General features: G+C 38.3%; 1 protein-coding gene across 3 annotated transcripts in view; it reads right to left on the bottom strand.

The window, feature by feature from the left end:
• JARID2 (jumonji and AT-rich interaction domain containing 2) overlaps nt 1-18,492 on the bottom strand; it is a 331,939-nt gene that overhangs the window by 146,466 nt on the left and 166,981 nt on the right. For 2 of the 3 annotated variants that reach the window (XM_036738762.1, XM_036738771.1), the window contains exon 3: nt 3,517-3,658. In XM_036738762.1, coding sequence (XP_036594657.1) covers nt 3,517-3,658 — 142 coding nt within the window. Of the gene's footprint in view, nt 1-3,516; nt 3,659-14,119; nt 14,171-18,492 lie in introns of those variants that run through there. The other variant, XM_036738779.1, reaches the window with a different exon arrangement.

Raw genomic sequence — 18,492 nt, 5'->3', positions numbered from 1 at the left:
TAAAGTTTATAATGAGGTAACATTATGAGAGTGTGAGGAGTGTGCCAGATTTTAGAGTCAGAGTAACTGGGTTCAATTCTTTCATCTCTGTCATAACATGTATGATCAACAGTAATCTTTTAAAATCCCAGGGTCTCCATGTCCTTATCTACAAAATGAGAGGGTTCAATGAACTGATCTTGAACTAGATTAAGAACTTAATCTGTGACTCAAGGTGCCTTTGACCTTGCAAAATAGATTAAGAGGAAAAAGGCAAGGGCAAGAGAAAAGAACAAAGAATGTCAGTACATGTGAACATCATTTTCCCAACTCAGCATAAAAACATCCTTCAAAGTTTCCCAGGTATAGTCATCATCTGAGCAGTGTCACCCCAATTTCCCAGAGAGTAAACCTATCACAGAAGAAATAACAATATAATAAAATCATAGAGGACCTTAAGATAATTCTACTTTTAACCCTGTTTTAGCCTGATGGGTTTCTCTTAACACAAGGGTCAAGAACCAGGTGATGGATCACTTGAGCTTCTGAGTTGTAAGATGGTGTTTGACAGTAATCAAAGACAATAGATAGAAGCAACAGAACAGTCAATCAGTGGAACAGAAGAGCTATACACAGTAGAAACAAATGAGACCAGTAGCTTAGTGTTTGACAAACCCAAAGATCTCATCTATTAGGATAAAAATTATCTGATTAGATACTAGATTAGATGATTTAAACTAGAAGGCAGACTGACTAGTAGAAACCAGGTACAGAGAGACATCTCCCCGTGTGTACAAAGATTATGCCCAAACGGGTACATGACCTGTCCTAGACATAAAGAGTGACATCACAAACAAAACAGAAGAAGGAAATTATCTTTCAAATGATAGATAAGGAAAGAGTTTGTGAGCAAACAGGAGATAGAGAATATCTCAGAAGGGAAAATGGATCATTTTGATTACACAAAATTAAAATGCTTTTACACAAATTAAAACCCATCCATCTAAACTAGAAGAGGAGGAGGTAAATGGGGGAGTGGTAGAAGGAGGGAGACAGGAGGAGATTCTCTGATAAAGGTTTCTTTTCAGAAAACAATCCCAAATTTTGCAATAATAAGACACATTCCCCACTTGATAAATGCTCAAAAACCATATACAGTCATTCTGAGTTAGATATCCAAGTTATCAATGGCCATATTTTTTGAAATGCTTTAAAAAAAAAAACCCTAATACTTAGAGAAGTGCAAACTAAAACAACCCTGAAGTCTGACCTCACGTTAATCAGCTTGGCCTGGTTGACAGAAATAAAAAATGAAAAATGTTTGGGGGGCTGTGGGAAAACAGACACATTACTGCACTTTTGGTGGAGATGCAAACTGGTCTGGCCATTCCAGAAATCAATCTGGAAAGTATATGCCCAGAAAGTTATTATATGAGCCATACCCTTTTACCCAAGGATACTAGTACTACTAGGTCTATACACCCAAAGAGATAACGGGAAGAGGGAAAAATACAAAAATACAAAAACATTTTGCAGTGAATGGCAAAAAAAAAAAAAAATGGAACCTGAGGGTGAATCTATCCATTAGACAATGGCAGAATGAACTGTGTAATATTTGAATTTGATGAAATACTATTATGGTTTGAAAAACAATGAAATAGATGGCTTCAAAGAAAACTGGAAGACCTGTATGAATTGATGTAGAGTGAAATGGACAGAACTGGGACAATAATTTATAAAATAAATTTATAAAACTTATAAATTTATAAAATAAAAACAATACTCTAAAGACAAACAATTTTGAAAGGCATGGAAACTCTAATGAAAAAAATGACCAAACATGATTTCAAACAACTTCTAATGAAACAGTCTACCTACTTTCTGACAGAGAGGTCATAGACTCAAGAATCAAAGGATACTACTTAATTTTTTTATCTTAAACATGTTTGATTACAAATGCTAATTACAGGGGTTTTGTTTTCTCTATGGTGGGGACAGAAACGAAGGAGATTTCCATTGATTAAAAATTTTTTTAAATCTGGAACTCAAAATCATGCAGAACTGGGTGTTGTAATCTAAAAAATAAAAAAAAATCTTAATTAAAAAATGTCATCAAAAAAAATTTTTTTAAGGTAATGCTTGACATTTTCACAAAATTTACTAAACAGCAAAAGACCAATCGATCAATATACATAAAGTACCAACTCTGTGCTAGATACTATATTGGGTGCAAGAAATACAAAGACAAAAATCAAATAAGAACTATTCCCAAGGATATTATTAAAGCTGAAGGGGAGCTGTTTGTATAAATAACATTTACACAAAAAAATACAAATCTATCAAGCGTTACAAAGAAATAAAATTTAAGTAGCGTTGACATAAACACAAAGGCTAAGTTCTCCAACTGCCAATTAGCTGACCTTCCCTAAATTAAGAGCATTTTCTCAAAGTCAACCAGTGTTCAAAGGGGCCCACAGAGATCATCCAACCCAAGTGACTAGTTTCATGTTCTGAGACAACCAGCATGTAAAGAGAAAATTATTTCTGAATAAAAGCATAAACTGTTAGAAACAGATCACACTTTATCTTTAGGCTATTCACAAACACTCTGCCAAGAGTCCTTCCCTGGATAGAACCCCCTCCCTCCAAAGCAAGTATTATAAACAGATTAGATTAGGCGCTGACAGTAAGTCTCAAATTCTAGAAGATTATGGTAGTTGGTTCTCACTATATGTACATGTGGCCAAGCTAGTCGTTTCCTTCCAACACACTTAATTCTTTGCCAACAGTTTTTCTTTAATGGAATTTCCTATAAGTACCGTCACGTCTGGAAGAAGGGAAGAAGGCTAGAGGGGAAGGGATTTCTTTGCCCTTGCAAATATTTAAACTGAACATAATCTGAAAAAAGTTTCTTACCAGAGGTCACAAAAAAAAATGTAAAGCGAGGTCTGTAAAAAGTCAAGAAGAAAAACCAAGTAGATAAAAGGTCAAGAGAGAAAATCCAATTTTAAACAAGTTTGTGGAAGACAAAGAAATAAAAGTGAATGAGCTTTGGATATAAAGAGATAAGGAAGATGTTAGAATATGTTATAAAAGAAGACAGTTGATGAAGAGAATCACTATCACTCTCAATAGTTGGTTCTGTGAAACCTTAAACTGTCAATTCATTATCTCATTTTCAGAGTTAACTGCTGTTTTCAGCCTTATTTTAAGCATACCCTTCCGAGCTGATATTTTGCTGTAAGGTTAGAAAAAATGGAATACAACACATTTTTCTTTCAAACAAGAATGTGAGCCAATCTTTACTTTCTTATTTAATGGAAATTAAACTAACTCAACTGCTGAAAGTCCAGAATCCAGCCTCTAAAATATCCAACACTCCAACATACTTTGTACTAGATATTGCCTCTAATCCTACATAAAAATAAAAAAGCATGGTCCCCATCTTGCCCTGCTACTATGATCACTTGTAACTGCTGATGTGGTATATGATTATAGCATATGGTTAAGGTAATCAATTTTCTCACACACACTGACCTTTTCCTTGATGGCCCTTCTTCAAAATCTGAAGAACTAACATCGTTGCTAGTTGAGGACACTTGTGATGCGTCGTCCTTCTCATTCTCTGACTGTTCTGATGCTGGTCCTAATCCCTTAGATTGGCCATTAGCGAGGAGCCCTACAGGTGAGAAAAGGGAATATCACATGGTTAAAAGGAACTCTGGAGAGCAGCGTACTGGGATGCCAATGGTATGCTGCAGCTTGAAAGGAGACCTGGAATTTGGACAAGCAGAAGCTTCAAAGGGGAATGAACAATTCTTTAATTAAGGGGTATGAGAAAGTTGTGACTCAGTCCTGTCTTGACATCTGGAGGACAGCAAAGAAATAAATCCCATAATGAGAAAGTAATCCAACGAGAAGAAAAAAATCTAACAAACTGATAGGACAAATTCTGCAAGTGTCTGGAAAACTGCCTACACTTGAATAACATCCACCAATCATCCTGTAGTTCAGAAGATGACAAAGAAGTGATAATGAGGTATAACTACGAAATATGGACAACAAAACATATACCATCACAAATTTAGAGTTGGAAGGGACCTTAGATAACCCTGATTTCAGAAAACTGAGATACAGAGAGCTTAAGTGATCTGCCTGACATTCCACAGAGAAGCAGGTGGAAGAGTCAGGATTTGACACCTCATCTAGAGTTCTTTCCATTGAACCAAATCTGGAAGGGTTGTCCATCCTTGTGGTCTCCTTGGAAAATGATGCTGCCATCCGTTATTTTTGGGAACTCTGTTTAAGGACTAATTTGGAGCTTATCAGTGACACCACAGAAGAAAAATCACAACATAGTTCTAACAAAGGGGTATTGCTCAGCTTTATAGTATGTTCACTTACTTTGGTTTTCACTGACTTTTTGGTCATTTCCAAAAGTCAAAACTCTGCTTAAATATTTGCTATCACTAACAACATGAAAACTTTTTATTCTTTAAAAAGTAAACTTCTCCAACATTTAGTTCTTAAATAATCAATAGATTGTAGATAAACAATAATGAAGTTGTCTCCTAGACTTCCTTTCCTCTCCAAACATAAACCCTCCTCTCCACCCTTTATCACTCAGCCTCTGATCCCATGAGCCAGGGCTGCTCCTATTACTTCTATAGAGTCTCCTAGAAACAGAATTAGTCTAAAGAATTCCACCTACTCTTTTCCCAGTTTCAAAGTCCGCTCCCCAATCTTTCTTAAACCAAGGTCATCTCAGACAACCACTATTATAAGGTACAAATAATTTTTCCATACCTTTATTCTGCTTCATAATATATCTCCCTAGGGCCCATTCCCCTCTGCTCTGCTTCTCTATACTCACACTCTTTGAGCAGTAAATTAACTCTCCTTCCTCCTCAAACACATAAATTCCCCTCCAATTAACTGAAATCTGCCTTTCACAGGACATTCTATCTCTAGGCACACTCTCCAAAACATATTCTTTCTCACAAAACACCACACTTCTTACCCATGATATACACAGGGGCAAGAAGAGGCAGAGATAAACTCTAAGATCTTCAACATTGAAATTGGTCATCCTCACTGTAATTTCCTGCACTTCCACTTCTCCCATGGCCTATTCAAAAAACCTGTTTTTTACTCTCATCAGAAAGTCAATGGTACTTTCTTTCCCCTTCCCCTACAAATATACTCAAAGTCTCTCCAAATTGGCAAACATGTTTTACTTAACTATGAAGTATGTGTGCCTCTGTGTGTGTGTGTGTGTGTTGCTCTCTAGCTTCACAACTACAGAGAAAGGACTTGTACGTCCTTTATATTACCATCCACTCAATGTCCACTTTTCTATTATTTTTGCTGGCTGCTCTTCATCCCTGAACAAGTTTTTCCCTCCTCTTTTCTTCTCTCTAATCTCTCCTGAGGAAAAAGGTAGATCCTGGAAACTACAGAAATTATATGACAACTGAGATCAATATTTTGACATTAAAATTACAGAATAGATGAATGGATGATTCCTAAACAACTAGGAAAAAAACAACTCTAAAAATTAACAAATGGGAGAAATTCAAGAAATATGAAAATAGATGCAGAACATGGGGTGTTCTAATATAAGTTTTCAGGGGATTACATTTTTGGTTTTATATATTTTATCACAAAATCATTAATAAAAAACTAGATGTATCAAATCTATTAATTTTTTAAAACAGATCTCTAGGAACCATTATGGGTTTAATAAGAGCCCATTCTGCCAAGTGAAGCTTAGCTCCTTTTTTTTTTAAATAAAAGAAAATTTTATCATATCCTGTGAACAAGATGGATATATATATGAATATGATTACAGTTATATGAATTCATGTCTGACTGAACAACCACACCCAAAAGAAGCATTGATTAATGGAATAATGTTAAGCCAGGGAAAACTCTCTAGTGTCATAAAGAAAAGCCCTATAATTAATCCTGTCCAATTCAACAATTTTATAAATGATTTTAAAGATGTAAAAGGTAGGCTCCTCAAGTTTTCAAATGACAAAGCTGAGATAGATAATATAATGGATGACAAAAAAGTCCAGAGAAACTAGGACTTTCAGGCTGATAAGGAAAGCTAACAAAAATACAGGTAAAATCCTGAATTTAGGATTAAAAAAAAAACAAACACAATTGCACAAGTAGGAGAAAGAACACCTGGCTTACCATAGCTTGTATGTGAAGAGACCTAAGGTTTAGATTACTGTAAGTGGAGAATGAGCCAACTATGGGATGTGTCTGCTTAAAAATCTAATATAATGAGGCTACAGTGATGAAATTGTCATTCCTAAAAGAAGGAAAGTAATGTTACCATTGTCCTCTATATTAAAATAGTACTTGCCCCATTTTTGAAAACATTTTTATAAGTCTTTTGTTTTTAAAACACTTTTATTTCTGAACATATCTCTCTCCATTCTCTCCCCAGCAAGCCCTCCCTTGTAATAACAGGTTAAAAAGAAAGGGGTAAAAACAATTCAAGAAAATCAACCAACACATCAATTCATTCCAACTATATATGCAACGCTCCATTGTATGTCACATATTAGGAGAAAAAGTAAAAATCTAGGAGGAACCTCAAAGAAAATAACCAAAAAGATTTTGAAACCATGTTATATAAGCCCTGGGAAAAAGAAATTTGCAAATCTATGAGGACTCTTTTTTTTTCCAATTTTTTTTCAATATTTCAAGACAGTCATCACCTAGCAGGAAGAACAGTTATAAGTGGGTGAATGTTAGAGAGAAGGCAGGTTTCAACTCAATCTAAAATGCAACATTTTTTACAACTAACTCTACAAAAATGGAATATGTACTGTGACCCAACAAATAACCATTACAGGGCGCCTCCCCAAGGGGGCGAAAGATTGAAATGTCCCATATAAACATAAATATTTCTAAGGAGTACTTTTTATAATAGCAAAGAAACTGGTAATTTGTGACAAATCCATTAAAGGTGAAGTAAATTGTGCTATACTAACAAAACAATATTGTGGCATTAGAAATTATGAATATTAAGAAATTAGAAATTTGGGAAGGCTTATATAAACTGATACAAAGTAAAATAAGGAGCAAGAAAACAACTTAAATGATAAGCACAACAGCATAAAGGAAAACAACATTAAAAGGCTTCTGAGTGGGGCAGCTAGGTGGCGCAGTGAGTAGAGCATCGGCCTGGAGTCAGGAGGACTTGAGTTCCAATCCAGCCCCAGACACCTGACACACTTACTAGCTGTGTGACCTTGGGCAAGTCACTTAACCCCAATTGCCCTGCCTTCCCCCTCCTCCAAAAAAGGGCTTCTGAGTACTGATCAACGCAATGACCAATCATAATTTGAGGACCTGATGATGAAGCATGCCTCCCACCTCCCAGCAAAGAAGTAGCAGATAAAAAAAGAAGAAGGCATTTTCAAACAAGACCAATGAGTTGATTTGTTTCGTTTGATTACATTTGATACAAGAAAGGATGGGGAGGTTGGTGGGGAAGAGGGGCTCTTGGAAAGCGATAATGATGTTTTGAAAAAGAGCACCAATAAAATATGTATAGAGAAAAAAAACGAAATGACTTATTTGAGGTAGCTGACCACCTAGCATGTAAAATGTTTAAGAAGAAGCAAGACAATCACCTGTTAAGGACATGGCATAAAACAAATTTCTACTTTTAGGAGCAGTTTTTACTAGGTGATTTCTTAGGGTCTACCTAACTCTTTAAGATTTTACAATTCCTTGCAAAGTGTCAGAGAACGAAAACAGAAATTTGAGTTAAAATCCCAGTTCTACCGCATAGGAGCCGCATGGCCTTCTATAAATGACTTAATCTTTCTTCATCTTCTAGTTTCCTCATCTACTAAGTAAGAAAAAAAAAAAGAGGGTAAGAACTCTATGACCCATATAGTCCTTTCAAGCTCTGGATAATGAAGTTATAATCTATATTTTATAATTATTGCCATAACCACATTTTAGGTTATAGAATATTACCAAAGAATATATAAAAACTGTACCCCCCAAGGAGACAGGTGGTTGTGGTCCCACAATGTTTTGGAATTGAGGTCCAAGTAAACATCAGCACACCAAATGTAACTTCTGAAGGCCTCTCCCAATGGATGTAGTCCTTAGAAATGGCTCCTTAGACTGATGGTGGTGGATGGCAACCTCCCTACTGTAACTACTTTGACATAAATGGGAAATGTGGCTACATGGCATTGGGCTAGGGAAGCACTTATGAGAGAGTGTGCATGCCATTAAAATCTATAATATAAGGTGAAAACACTGAGGGTCTCCCCCACAGGTCCATGTAACTGTCATCTGGGTATTCAGCAAGTCACTATTTGTTAACAAAGTATAGTATGTGGAACACAGCAGTTGCTTAGCAGATGCTGGCTGAAGTGAATTTATATACAACACCAATGGTAGCTGACTAAATAACACAACACTTTTAGGTTCTACAAAGCACTTTAGATGCACTGTATCACCTGAATCCCACAACAATCCTGTTACAGAGGGGATATTCTTTTCCCTATTTAATAGACGAGGAAACAGAGTCTGTCTTGGGACACACCTCTTAACATCTGCAGTGGGATTAGAACCCAGATTGTTTTGACTCCATCCACTATTTCAACCTGTTAGAAGGGGCCTTAACATTCTAACCCATTCATTTCATAGGAAAGAAAACTGGAGCCTAAAAGCAGAATGTCCCATATGTCACCTGAGGAACATGTAGATTATCACAGATTTAAGACAAAATATAGACTTACATTTTTCTCCAAACTCTACCTTTACATAGCCTGGATAAAAAAGGGTTAATATCATTACAGGGGAAGGAATTAACAAATTTTATTAATTGGTGAATCATCTTTCATTAAAAAAGGATGGTTAATATCCTTATAGGCAAAAGAATTAATAAATTTTATTAATTGGTGAATCATCATCCATTAAAATCCCCCATATTGCTGCAGAGAAAAATCAGATTTATCCCTGGGCAAGCATCCTACACATTTGGCTAGGCATGTCTCTCTAGTCTACTGAATGTGATTCAGACTTAGTTTGGGTATTTCAATACAAGCCATACAACCAGAACCACATGGCCCTTCTTTCCTTCCAAACAGCTGGTCAACACTATGAGGACTAATGCCACCAGGCAAAATAGACACAATTATAACATGATCCAAGCACTCAGATAATGCTTTTGGGCTTCCCCCATTAATACAAATGGGCTTGATAGGCAGGGCAGAGCTCTTTCTGTCCCAACTGTTTTTAGCCTAAGTCAGAGAAAGAAACTAAGATAAAGGACTCCATCTTTCAAATCCCTAACCTACATTTTAATTGTGCCCCACCCCTTGCTTCTTTTTTGGGGAAGAGAAGAAAATCCCACTCTTCCCAAGACCTCTATCTTTCTCTCGTAAATTAATATTGACCAGACTGAAGCACTTCCATTTTATCTCTTAATAAAGAAACATGTGCTGCGCTACAACCATCCTGGAGGCCTCTGGGCCCAACTGGTGCTTGGACTACAGGCCCATCCCTGCCAAGGACAAACAGGAGAGGCTATCTTTGTAACAGGGCTCTGATACAGTTCCACTGACCCCATACCACAAAGCTCAAGTCAACCCTTTACAACACACACACTCTAAACCCAGAAGAAAAACAAACAGAAAACAGCACCCTGTAATCAGTACTGACTGCCAAGTCCAGTAGCTTTTCCCTCCACCTTCCAAATTAGCAAGAAATGAAATGCTGACCAGAGCCTGGCAACCCAACACAGCAACTTGAGTTCCGCTTTTTTCAACCAGCACTGAAAAAGAATGAACAAGAAAGGTTATAGGGCTATGCAGTAACCATTTATTGGCAAGAGAGGCCTGCTGAAGTTATACATATATTAACATTTTCCTGCCCCTTGGCTCAAATACAAAAGAGGTTAGGAAGTTATAGCGAATAATGCAAGAAAGCTTGGCTCTAATTCTGCCTAAAGGTTCAGATTACAAATATGTTTGAAGGAAATTATTCTTTTCTTACTAACCAGTTTTTTATTTTTTCTATTGTAGACATCTGGCCTATCCTCCCACCCTTACCTCCAACTTATATAACACATCCATAAAACAATTCAAATAATATCAAAAGAATCACCTGTGTTCAAGACACCGCGCCCCCCCCACCCCTCCCCAATCCAAACCTAGAGAAGGACAAGAAATAAAGGGAAAACAATGAGACCTTTGAAGCTGTTCCAGGACTTCTAGAACATCTGTAGTACACCCAACTAATTAGCATATTAGGGAGTGCTACAGTATTGAGCTCCGTTGTGCAAGAGATGCACAAAAGGTAATTCTGTTTTATAGAGCCAAAGCCATCTGTCACCTTGTCACTGTGAGACAAGGTATCACATTACATATTAAACAGGCGGCAAGCTTCCACCGTAAGGCTTCCAACAGTTGCTGCCCAATCTTTCTTTTATAAGTGTAAATTCAGAATTAGCGAAAGCACTGCCTCCTCTTTCTTTCTAGGATGGAAAGGCTTTTGGATCTTGATGTGCTTAGGTGTGTGAAATACTCAGTTTGCCTCTACTGTGAAAGTTCCAGTGAAGAATTTAAAACAAAACAAAACAAAAAAAAAAAAAAAAAGATGACACCATGAAAAATTATTTTGATTCCCTGTCTTGGCCTGGGAGAATGCAGAACAAGAAAGGCCATGGGGCGGGTAGAGCAGGAAAGGTTAGTTTCACAGGTTCAAAAATCTGGCTGTCAAAAGTCTTTTTTATCTATTATTGGAATCCTAGCCTAGAGCCTAAAAGTCAAGAAAGCTGGTCTAACCACAGGGACCTCTTCTCTTTGTCAGTGTGCACAGTCAGGATATACATAAAGGTAAGGAGAGAAGGGAAGAGCTGAACTTTGACAGGCAAGAGGATGACCAAAGGCCAACATCAGACAGCTTGTTGTGGCATGTACAAATGTGCTTATGCTTTACGTTTCAAAACATGGGAGAAAGAGAGAGGAAAGGTGGGGGAGGGGGAAAAGGGAGGGGAAGAGAGAGAGAGAGAGAGAGGGAGAAAGAAAGAGAGAGACAGAGGGAGAAAGGTGGGGGGAGAGAGGGAGAGAAAGAGAGAGGGAGAAAGAGAGAGAGAGAGAGGGAGGGAGGGAGGGAGTGAGAGAGGGAGAGGGACAGAAGAATGGCAGCCAGGATATCTTGTATTATAAGAAAGAGCTATTACCTTCCCTAGTGAAAATGGCCCCGAAGTAGAAGGAATGAAACAGGCTATCAATTTCCCTTTGTCTCTAAATTTTGCATTCCAGTCAGGAAATTTTATGCACAAGCATCTCTCAATATTCCTGAAAAATAGCCTAGAGCTCTAGGTCAGCAAATAATTTTGTTTCAACAACAAAAGCCTATTGAATTTTATCTCGGATCCTAGTATTCTTTTCAGTAGCTAGGCACCTACTACGTGCACGATAGTGTGGCTCTTTCCACAGAGGGCATTCATAACAACCAAACTCAAAGCAAACTCAAGTGATTAGTAACCTAATCAATCTTTCTTTACATTTCTGGATAGGGGTGGGGGAAGGGCCCAAATAGATGACACAGGTAAAGTAGGAGAATCACTAATGACAAGGAAAGTTTCTCCTCATTCCTGCCCCACTTTCAATTGTTTAATTTCATGAATTGACTGACTCTCTTCTTTTCTGACTTCCTCATCACTCTTCTAAATTCTCCAAGGAAATACGTACCCTTTTCGACCCAATTTCCGGTCAAACTGTGGAAGGATAATGGGAAGCCTTTGGTAGGCTACTGCCTCTAAGGAAATGTGGTTATATTTATGAGCCTTTTCTGACCTTATTACCCAAAGCTCCAGTCTCTGTATTTCCCACCCATGATCCCGGAACAACCCAAACTTTGAGAAACTGGGGAAGGTAAATTCTGGCTGAGGAAAAAAAACTGAACAAGAAAGTGATCTTGTCAATGCCAGGGGTCAAATCCACCGGCTTAGATTTTCGGAAAAAGTTGGGAGCAAAGGGGTTATTTGCTTAAGGTCACAAAGATGGCAACAGAATCCACTGAGTCTCCTCTTCCTCATCCAGTCTCATCCTCATCATTCTACATTAATCACTTTCTTTTCTGAACACATCTATAAATGGAAGAGTTCCCAGTTTTGTCAAATATGCCTTGAAAGCAATCACAAACAACCGAGCCGCACACCAAAAGTCATCCTACGGGGTATATACCCCCAAAAAGGAAAATCCCAATCCTACCAATCATAAGAGGCAGCCTCATAGAGGAAAAAAGAGAAGATACATGACCAAAGGAAAAGGAACCATCTGAAATGTCTTAGGATGAAAGCTAACAAGCTTTAGAAAATGAACCGTTATGGCTTTGTCCTGGTCCATCCTTGGGGTTGGGGAGGGGGGCACGATTTGCTATGAGTTAGAAATACCCAGATATAAACTCATATAAGAGAAATAATGATCTTGATGATAGATAGAGCTTGTACAAAGAATACTTCACTTTTTAAAAATCACACAAATTTCTTTTCAAATACTAAAGCATTTAAAATTTTGTTTTGATTTACACAACTCAAATGTTCAGGAAAAAAGCCAGGTGTGCCACTTTATGTTTGTCCTAAGAGCCTGAAGCATCTATAAGAATATAAACAAAAACTGACATTCATATAGCACTGAACATACACCTGATTTGATGCTGACAGAGACCTTGTGAGTAGTAATCAATCAAGAATCATTTATTAAGTACTCATTATGACAGGCAGTGTACTAGACACTGGGGACAAACAGAAAAGATAAGTCCTGCCCTCAAGGAGTTTTCATTCCATAAAGGGAGAGACCAATAAAGATACAAGTATGAATCTCCCCACTGTGTAGGAAAGGAAGCTTGAAGCCCAAAGCTGCTAAGTGGGGTTCACAGAACTAAGTTGTTTTGGAGACCAGATTCAGATACAGATCTGCCTCACCTTGGTCAAGGTAAACAAACCATGCTAAATTTAACCCAATCTAGAAAACAGCATTTACTAGTAATTGGTCTTTCAGGGAATCAACTTTGTCAAGGTTTTGTAAAAACTTTCTTCCAAGGAGTTCACAGCCTTTTAGGTATATTTTACTATTGTCCTCACTGCATCAGGGAAGGAAGGTACACCAAACATTTAAAACAAGACAATCATTCACCCATTTTCCAGAAGTTTTGAAATAAGGCAAGAAAATTATTCCCAAAGGGATTAAATGAGATAACTGTAAAGCTGGGTTCAAAGTTCGGTTAGACCTCTTGCCTCTTAAGCCAGATTTCATTCAAGTCAATTACACTGGAAACAGGGTATAGGAAGGAGGTGGAACTATAGTAACATAGGAACAAATTGAATTTGCAAGGATGCAGGGGGCTGTCTGTACCTTGCAGATCTATTCCAATAGCTAATATCTCCAAGAATTTGAATGATCCAAGATCCAGCCTATTCAATAAGACTGATGATGAATGTAATACACTAAAGAAATAACAGAAGACTAGGAGCTAAAAGCTTACTTCTATTTCCCAAATTCAAGGTACTCTGTACCCATGGAGAAGTTACTCTTAATAAAAACATCTCTTAATATGCCTCAGTTTCCCCCTCCATTTTAAAAGTGGGGGGAAGGGAAGATGAAATCATATCATCTCTACTTCCCTCACTACAGCCTGTAAGCTAATGCATTTTGCATCCTGTTAAATGTATTTGTCTGTAATGCTTAAAATGATATTAAATAAGCGCTAAATGAAGAAGGCTGATAAAGCTAGATGCCTGACCGGTCCTGAAAGGAATGTTCAAACCTACGGGTGCCTGGTTAACACTGCAGTTTTGACCAAAATGGTCAACAGAGCTAACAACATAAATTCTCCCCTTGTAAATTTCCACAGCACCTTTGCAGGCCCCAGCACTGCCCCCCAGGGAGGATATCAAAGAGGAAAGAATATTAATATTAAGCAAATCACAATACTTTACATACTACTATATAGCACCTTGCCATCCATAATGGATTTAATCAGGACTCCATCAGGGAAACCCACAAAGGCCTATTTCCTCAACAAAAGCCACATCAGCCTAAAACAAAATCTAGAGCTCGATTTCATTTTGTTTATATGAACACACCTTCTATCCCAGGCTCCTCAAGACAAGCCACCAAACACTGCACCTGACAGACCCGTGGAACAGCCATCCTCAGAGCCGGATCATTGCAGAGAGAGAGAGACAGAGAGAGAGAGAAACAGAGAGAGAAGGAAAGAGGAGGAGAGAGGCAGAGAAGGAAAGAGGGAAAGGAGAGGGGAGGGAGGGAGGAGGGAGGGAGACACAGAGAGAGAGAGAGAGAGAGAGAGAGAGAGATAGAGAGAGTTATGAGAGAGAGAGACAGAGAGAGAAAGAGAGAGACAGAGAGAGAGATAGCGAGAGGCAGGCTTCAGAGCACTTGTCAACAATCCTCCTGCTGTACGTAATAAGCAACCGGCAGTGCAGATTCAGCACAGCAATAGGACAGCAGGAATAGCAATGGCTTGGTAGGGGGAGGGGAGAGAAAAGGTTATTTATGTTGATGGAAAGAAGCTAACACCAAAGAGGAGGTCTCTAGAATACGCCCCCCTTCTCCCCATAAAAAAAAAGACAGAGGCAAAATTCAGAAGGTTTATTATCATAGGCTGCTTTTTTCTTTTCTTTTTTTTTTTTTTAAGAAATCTGAGCAGGACGCAAATCAGACCCTTGGAGTATGTAACATTTACAATTTTTTTTTAAAAACCCAGTTTCAAAGACCTCTGAGAGGAGAGTATTCAGTTTAATTGTCTGCAGATCCGATTCGCCAGACAACACAACACACCCCCAGTCCTCGGCCCCCCACCCCCATGAGCAGTGGGCTGGCTGAATGACACATTTTCAATAACATATCCCTACTTAATATCATAATTTGTGTCATTCAGCACTTGCCTTTTATTTATTTTTATTTGTTTTTTTGGCTGGGAAATCTGGGCATCTCTCCAGACAGACTGCAGAAATCTCTTTCCACATGCTCCTCTAGGCTCCTCCCTCCTTCCTTCCTTCCTCCCTCACACCCTCTTTCCCATCAATTCCAGCCACCATGGTGCTTCATTAGCTACAAAATGAGCTAACAGTACAAAACAGACATGGGCCACTGCTATCCAGCCTGGCCAAAATATACATAAATTGATTTAATCTAATAAATTGCATCTTGTTTTCTCCCATCTTTTCTTCCCCTAAGCAAAAGTCTTTCCAGAAAACAATTATCTGTGGCCTGTCAGCTGGGTGGGGAGGGGGGTGGTTAGGGAGGCGGGGAACCAAGACGACAAGAGAAGATATATCAATTCACTCTGCCCCATATCATTTCAGGAACACTCACCTCAACAAAAACCACCTGGCAACTGAATTTGAATCCAAGGGTCTAGTTTCAAAATTTTGCTTCTCAGTCAGGCACCAAAATATAACCATAATTAAGAAGACAAGAAACACATGCTCCAAACTCCCAACCCTAAGAAATCTTACTATTTTCTGCCCAAGAAAATGAGATTTTTTTTTCCCTCCAAAACCCTCAAAGATGCTTTTATATCCCAGTAGCTCCCTTTCCTCAAAAGGCACAAAGGAGTAACCTCTTCATGCTTTTCTTCCAAGAGATGATAAAATATACAGCTGACCTTAAACATTGTCTAGTCCAACTACTCCTTTTACAGGCCCAGAGAAATCACAGAGAATGGCTCAGAATCTACCAAAGTATAAAAACCAAGGGAATTCTCCCCCTTCTCTGATGTCTGCTGTTCCTCTAAGGCTGGGTGCTCTTAATCGGGGGTCCAGGATCTTATATGTGTTTCTGATATTTTAATGATAATTTCAATGACTGGTTTCCTCTGGGCATTTTATTTTATACATTTGAAAACATTATTCTAAAAAAACAGTATTCTAAAAAGCGGTCCCACAGGCTTGACCAGGCTGACAAAGGCTTCCAGGTCAAACCAAAAAACAAAACAAAACAAAACAAAAGATTAACAAAAGTTTAAGAACCCTGCTGCTCTAAGACTATGAGAGGCAGAGGCATAGTGAAAAAGTTCTGGGTTGTAAGTCCTTCTGACCTGGTTTAAATCCCAGTTCTGTCTCTTAATGGATCTGGATAAGTAAGTCATTTTATTTCTCAGTTTCCTCATATGTAATAAAAGAGGGTTGGACTAAGGGGACTTGTCAGAGACCTGTCCACCACAGGATCATGTGAAAATTGAAAGCCCAAATGAGACGTGTTAGACAAATAAACTAGATCTTCAACATTAACTCTACCCTCTAATGATGGCCCACTTAAGTGGATGAGGTTAGTATAGCAGCGAGAGAGCAGATTTATAAATTATTTCACCCAGGAAGCAGTCTTACACAGAATGGAAGCTGAGATACCATTTTACCACAGAATTTATGCCTATAATGTACAACAATTATTTACCATGGATCTGTTAGCCCCCCTCCCTCACTTAATCCATAATCAGTAACAGCATACTGTTGCAAAGTTAAAAATGAGAAGGCACCAAAAGTTAACTCATAATACTACCTTGGCTTTCCTTGGCATGATGTACAACATGAAACCTGAATTCACTAGGTATCATTCTACACACAGATGAAGGCACAGGCCCCATTACCTGTGCTTATCATATTAATGTATGGTGACAAAGTACAATTTGACTAAAATCTGTAAAAGTCAACTCTGCCTGGGTTTTGACACTCTAAGACCAAACAGATGGATTAAAAAAACCTAGAACTCATTCTAAATCTGAGTGTCTGTCTTGTAGTGTTGTTTTGAAAAAATACTGGAAATTCAAATGAGTAGTATTGGTCTTACCAATATATACAGACAAAACAGGAGTGAGTGATGTATAATTATGACCAAGGGCAGGGGGGAGGGGGAGGGGGAGAGGGGGAGGGAGGGGGGGGGAGGGGGAGGGAGAGAGAGAGAGAGGGAGGGAGAGAGAGAGAGAGAGACAGACAAACAGACATCTCCCTACTTTAACTATGTAAATCTCAAAGAGTACAGGGCACTTAGTTAAAAGAGTGATGTACTTTGGTTTTTTAAGACAGCATCAAAACAAAAACCATAATAGCATTTCATGTCCATATTGAGGTGGCTAAGTGGTGCAGGAGATAGAGTGTTGGGCCTGGAGTCAGGAAGACTCATCTCTCAGAGTTCAAATCTGGCCTCAGACACACTTACTAGCTGTGTGACCTTGGGCCAGTCAATTCACCCTGTTTGCCTCCGTTTCTTCGTCTGTAAAATGAACTGGAGAAGGAATAGAAACCACTCTAGCATCTTTGCCAAGGAAACCCCAAAGGGAGTTACAAACGGTCTGAAACAACTCGACAACATTTATGTTTTATAAAAATGTATTTCTGACAAATCTGTTCTTATATTATTCCCATTTTGCAAATGAAGAAACTAAGGCACAGAAAATTTAGATTATCTGTAGAAGATCATACAGAAAGTGTCAAAGCTCAGACTCAATTCCATTTCTTCTGACTCCAAGAATCGCAGTCCTTTCTACAGGACCATACCTGCCTTTCCTCATGATACCTTTTACTTTGTTTTGTTAATTTAATTTTTATTACTTGAAATTTGTTTTGCTGTTTGCTTAAGTACCGACTCCTCTCTGAATGGATTTTTTAGTTTGGTGTTTTTATTTTTATTATTTTTTAATGACTGGGGATGAGGTACAAGGAAAAATATGGCCTCTGTAGTCCCCTGAAAGTTTGAGCTTTAAGGAAAACTAACCACCTGAAACACCCGAGGAAAATGAATTCTACTCAAACTGCAGGAAGAAACTATATTTTCAAAGCAGAACAGATGTAGCTCTGGAAGGGGCTTTTACAGGGTGCTAGTCCAATGCAATTGAAGGCTGAGAAAAACATGGCTTATAATGGCTAACCTGATTTGCCCAAGGTGTTACAGACAGGATTTGAATCCTCAACTTCTTTCCACAGTACCACACAGCTATAACAGTAACGGGACAGCACAAACTCCCTTGGTTAATATCTCCATTCAATGTAATCCCAAAACATTCATGACAACACCTTACAAGGCTGTAGACAGCCATGCCCGCCATCAGAAAGCTTGCGATCTAGTAGTATGTCACCTAATTGCTCTTTGCCTAATTAACATCTAAATCTATCCAAATGGATAAATTCTGGAGGAGATAAAGCACTAAAATGTTTAAGCTTGTTACTATTATGTTCATAACAAAAAAGTCTGGACATAAAAGACTTGGTGTCAAATTCCAGCTCAGCCAATTAACTACCCCACTGACCACAGCACTGTCACTTCACTTCTCTTTAAATCAGTTTCCTCATCTATAAAATGAGGGGTTTGAGACTTAACAGATATCTAAAATTCCTCCCAGATCAAAGTCTATATACTTCTGATAACATCAACAAAAAGGTAGAGGGATAGAATCATTTCTTCCTTGCTTTCCTTACAGGACATCATCTTTAATCTGGTG

The sequence above is a fragment of the Trichosurus vulpecula genome, chromosome 1 (assembly GCF_011100635.1).
Source record: "Trichosurus vulpecula isolate mTriVul1 chromosome 1, mTriVul1.pri, whole genome shotgun sequence".
NCBI classification, from domain to species: domain Eukaryota; kingdom Metazoa; phylum Chordata; class Mammalia; order Diprotodontia; family Phalangeridae; genus Trichosurus; species Trichosurus vulpecula.
Note: the sequence above shows the minus strand (reverse complement) of the source record. Positions and strands in the feature narration are given on the sequence as shown.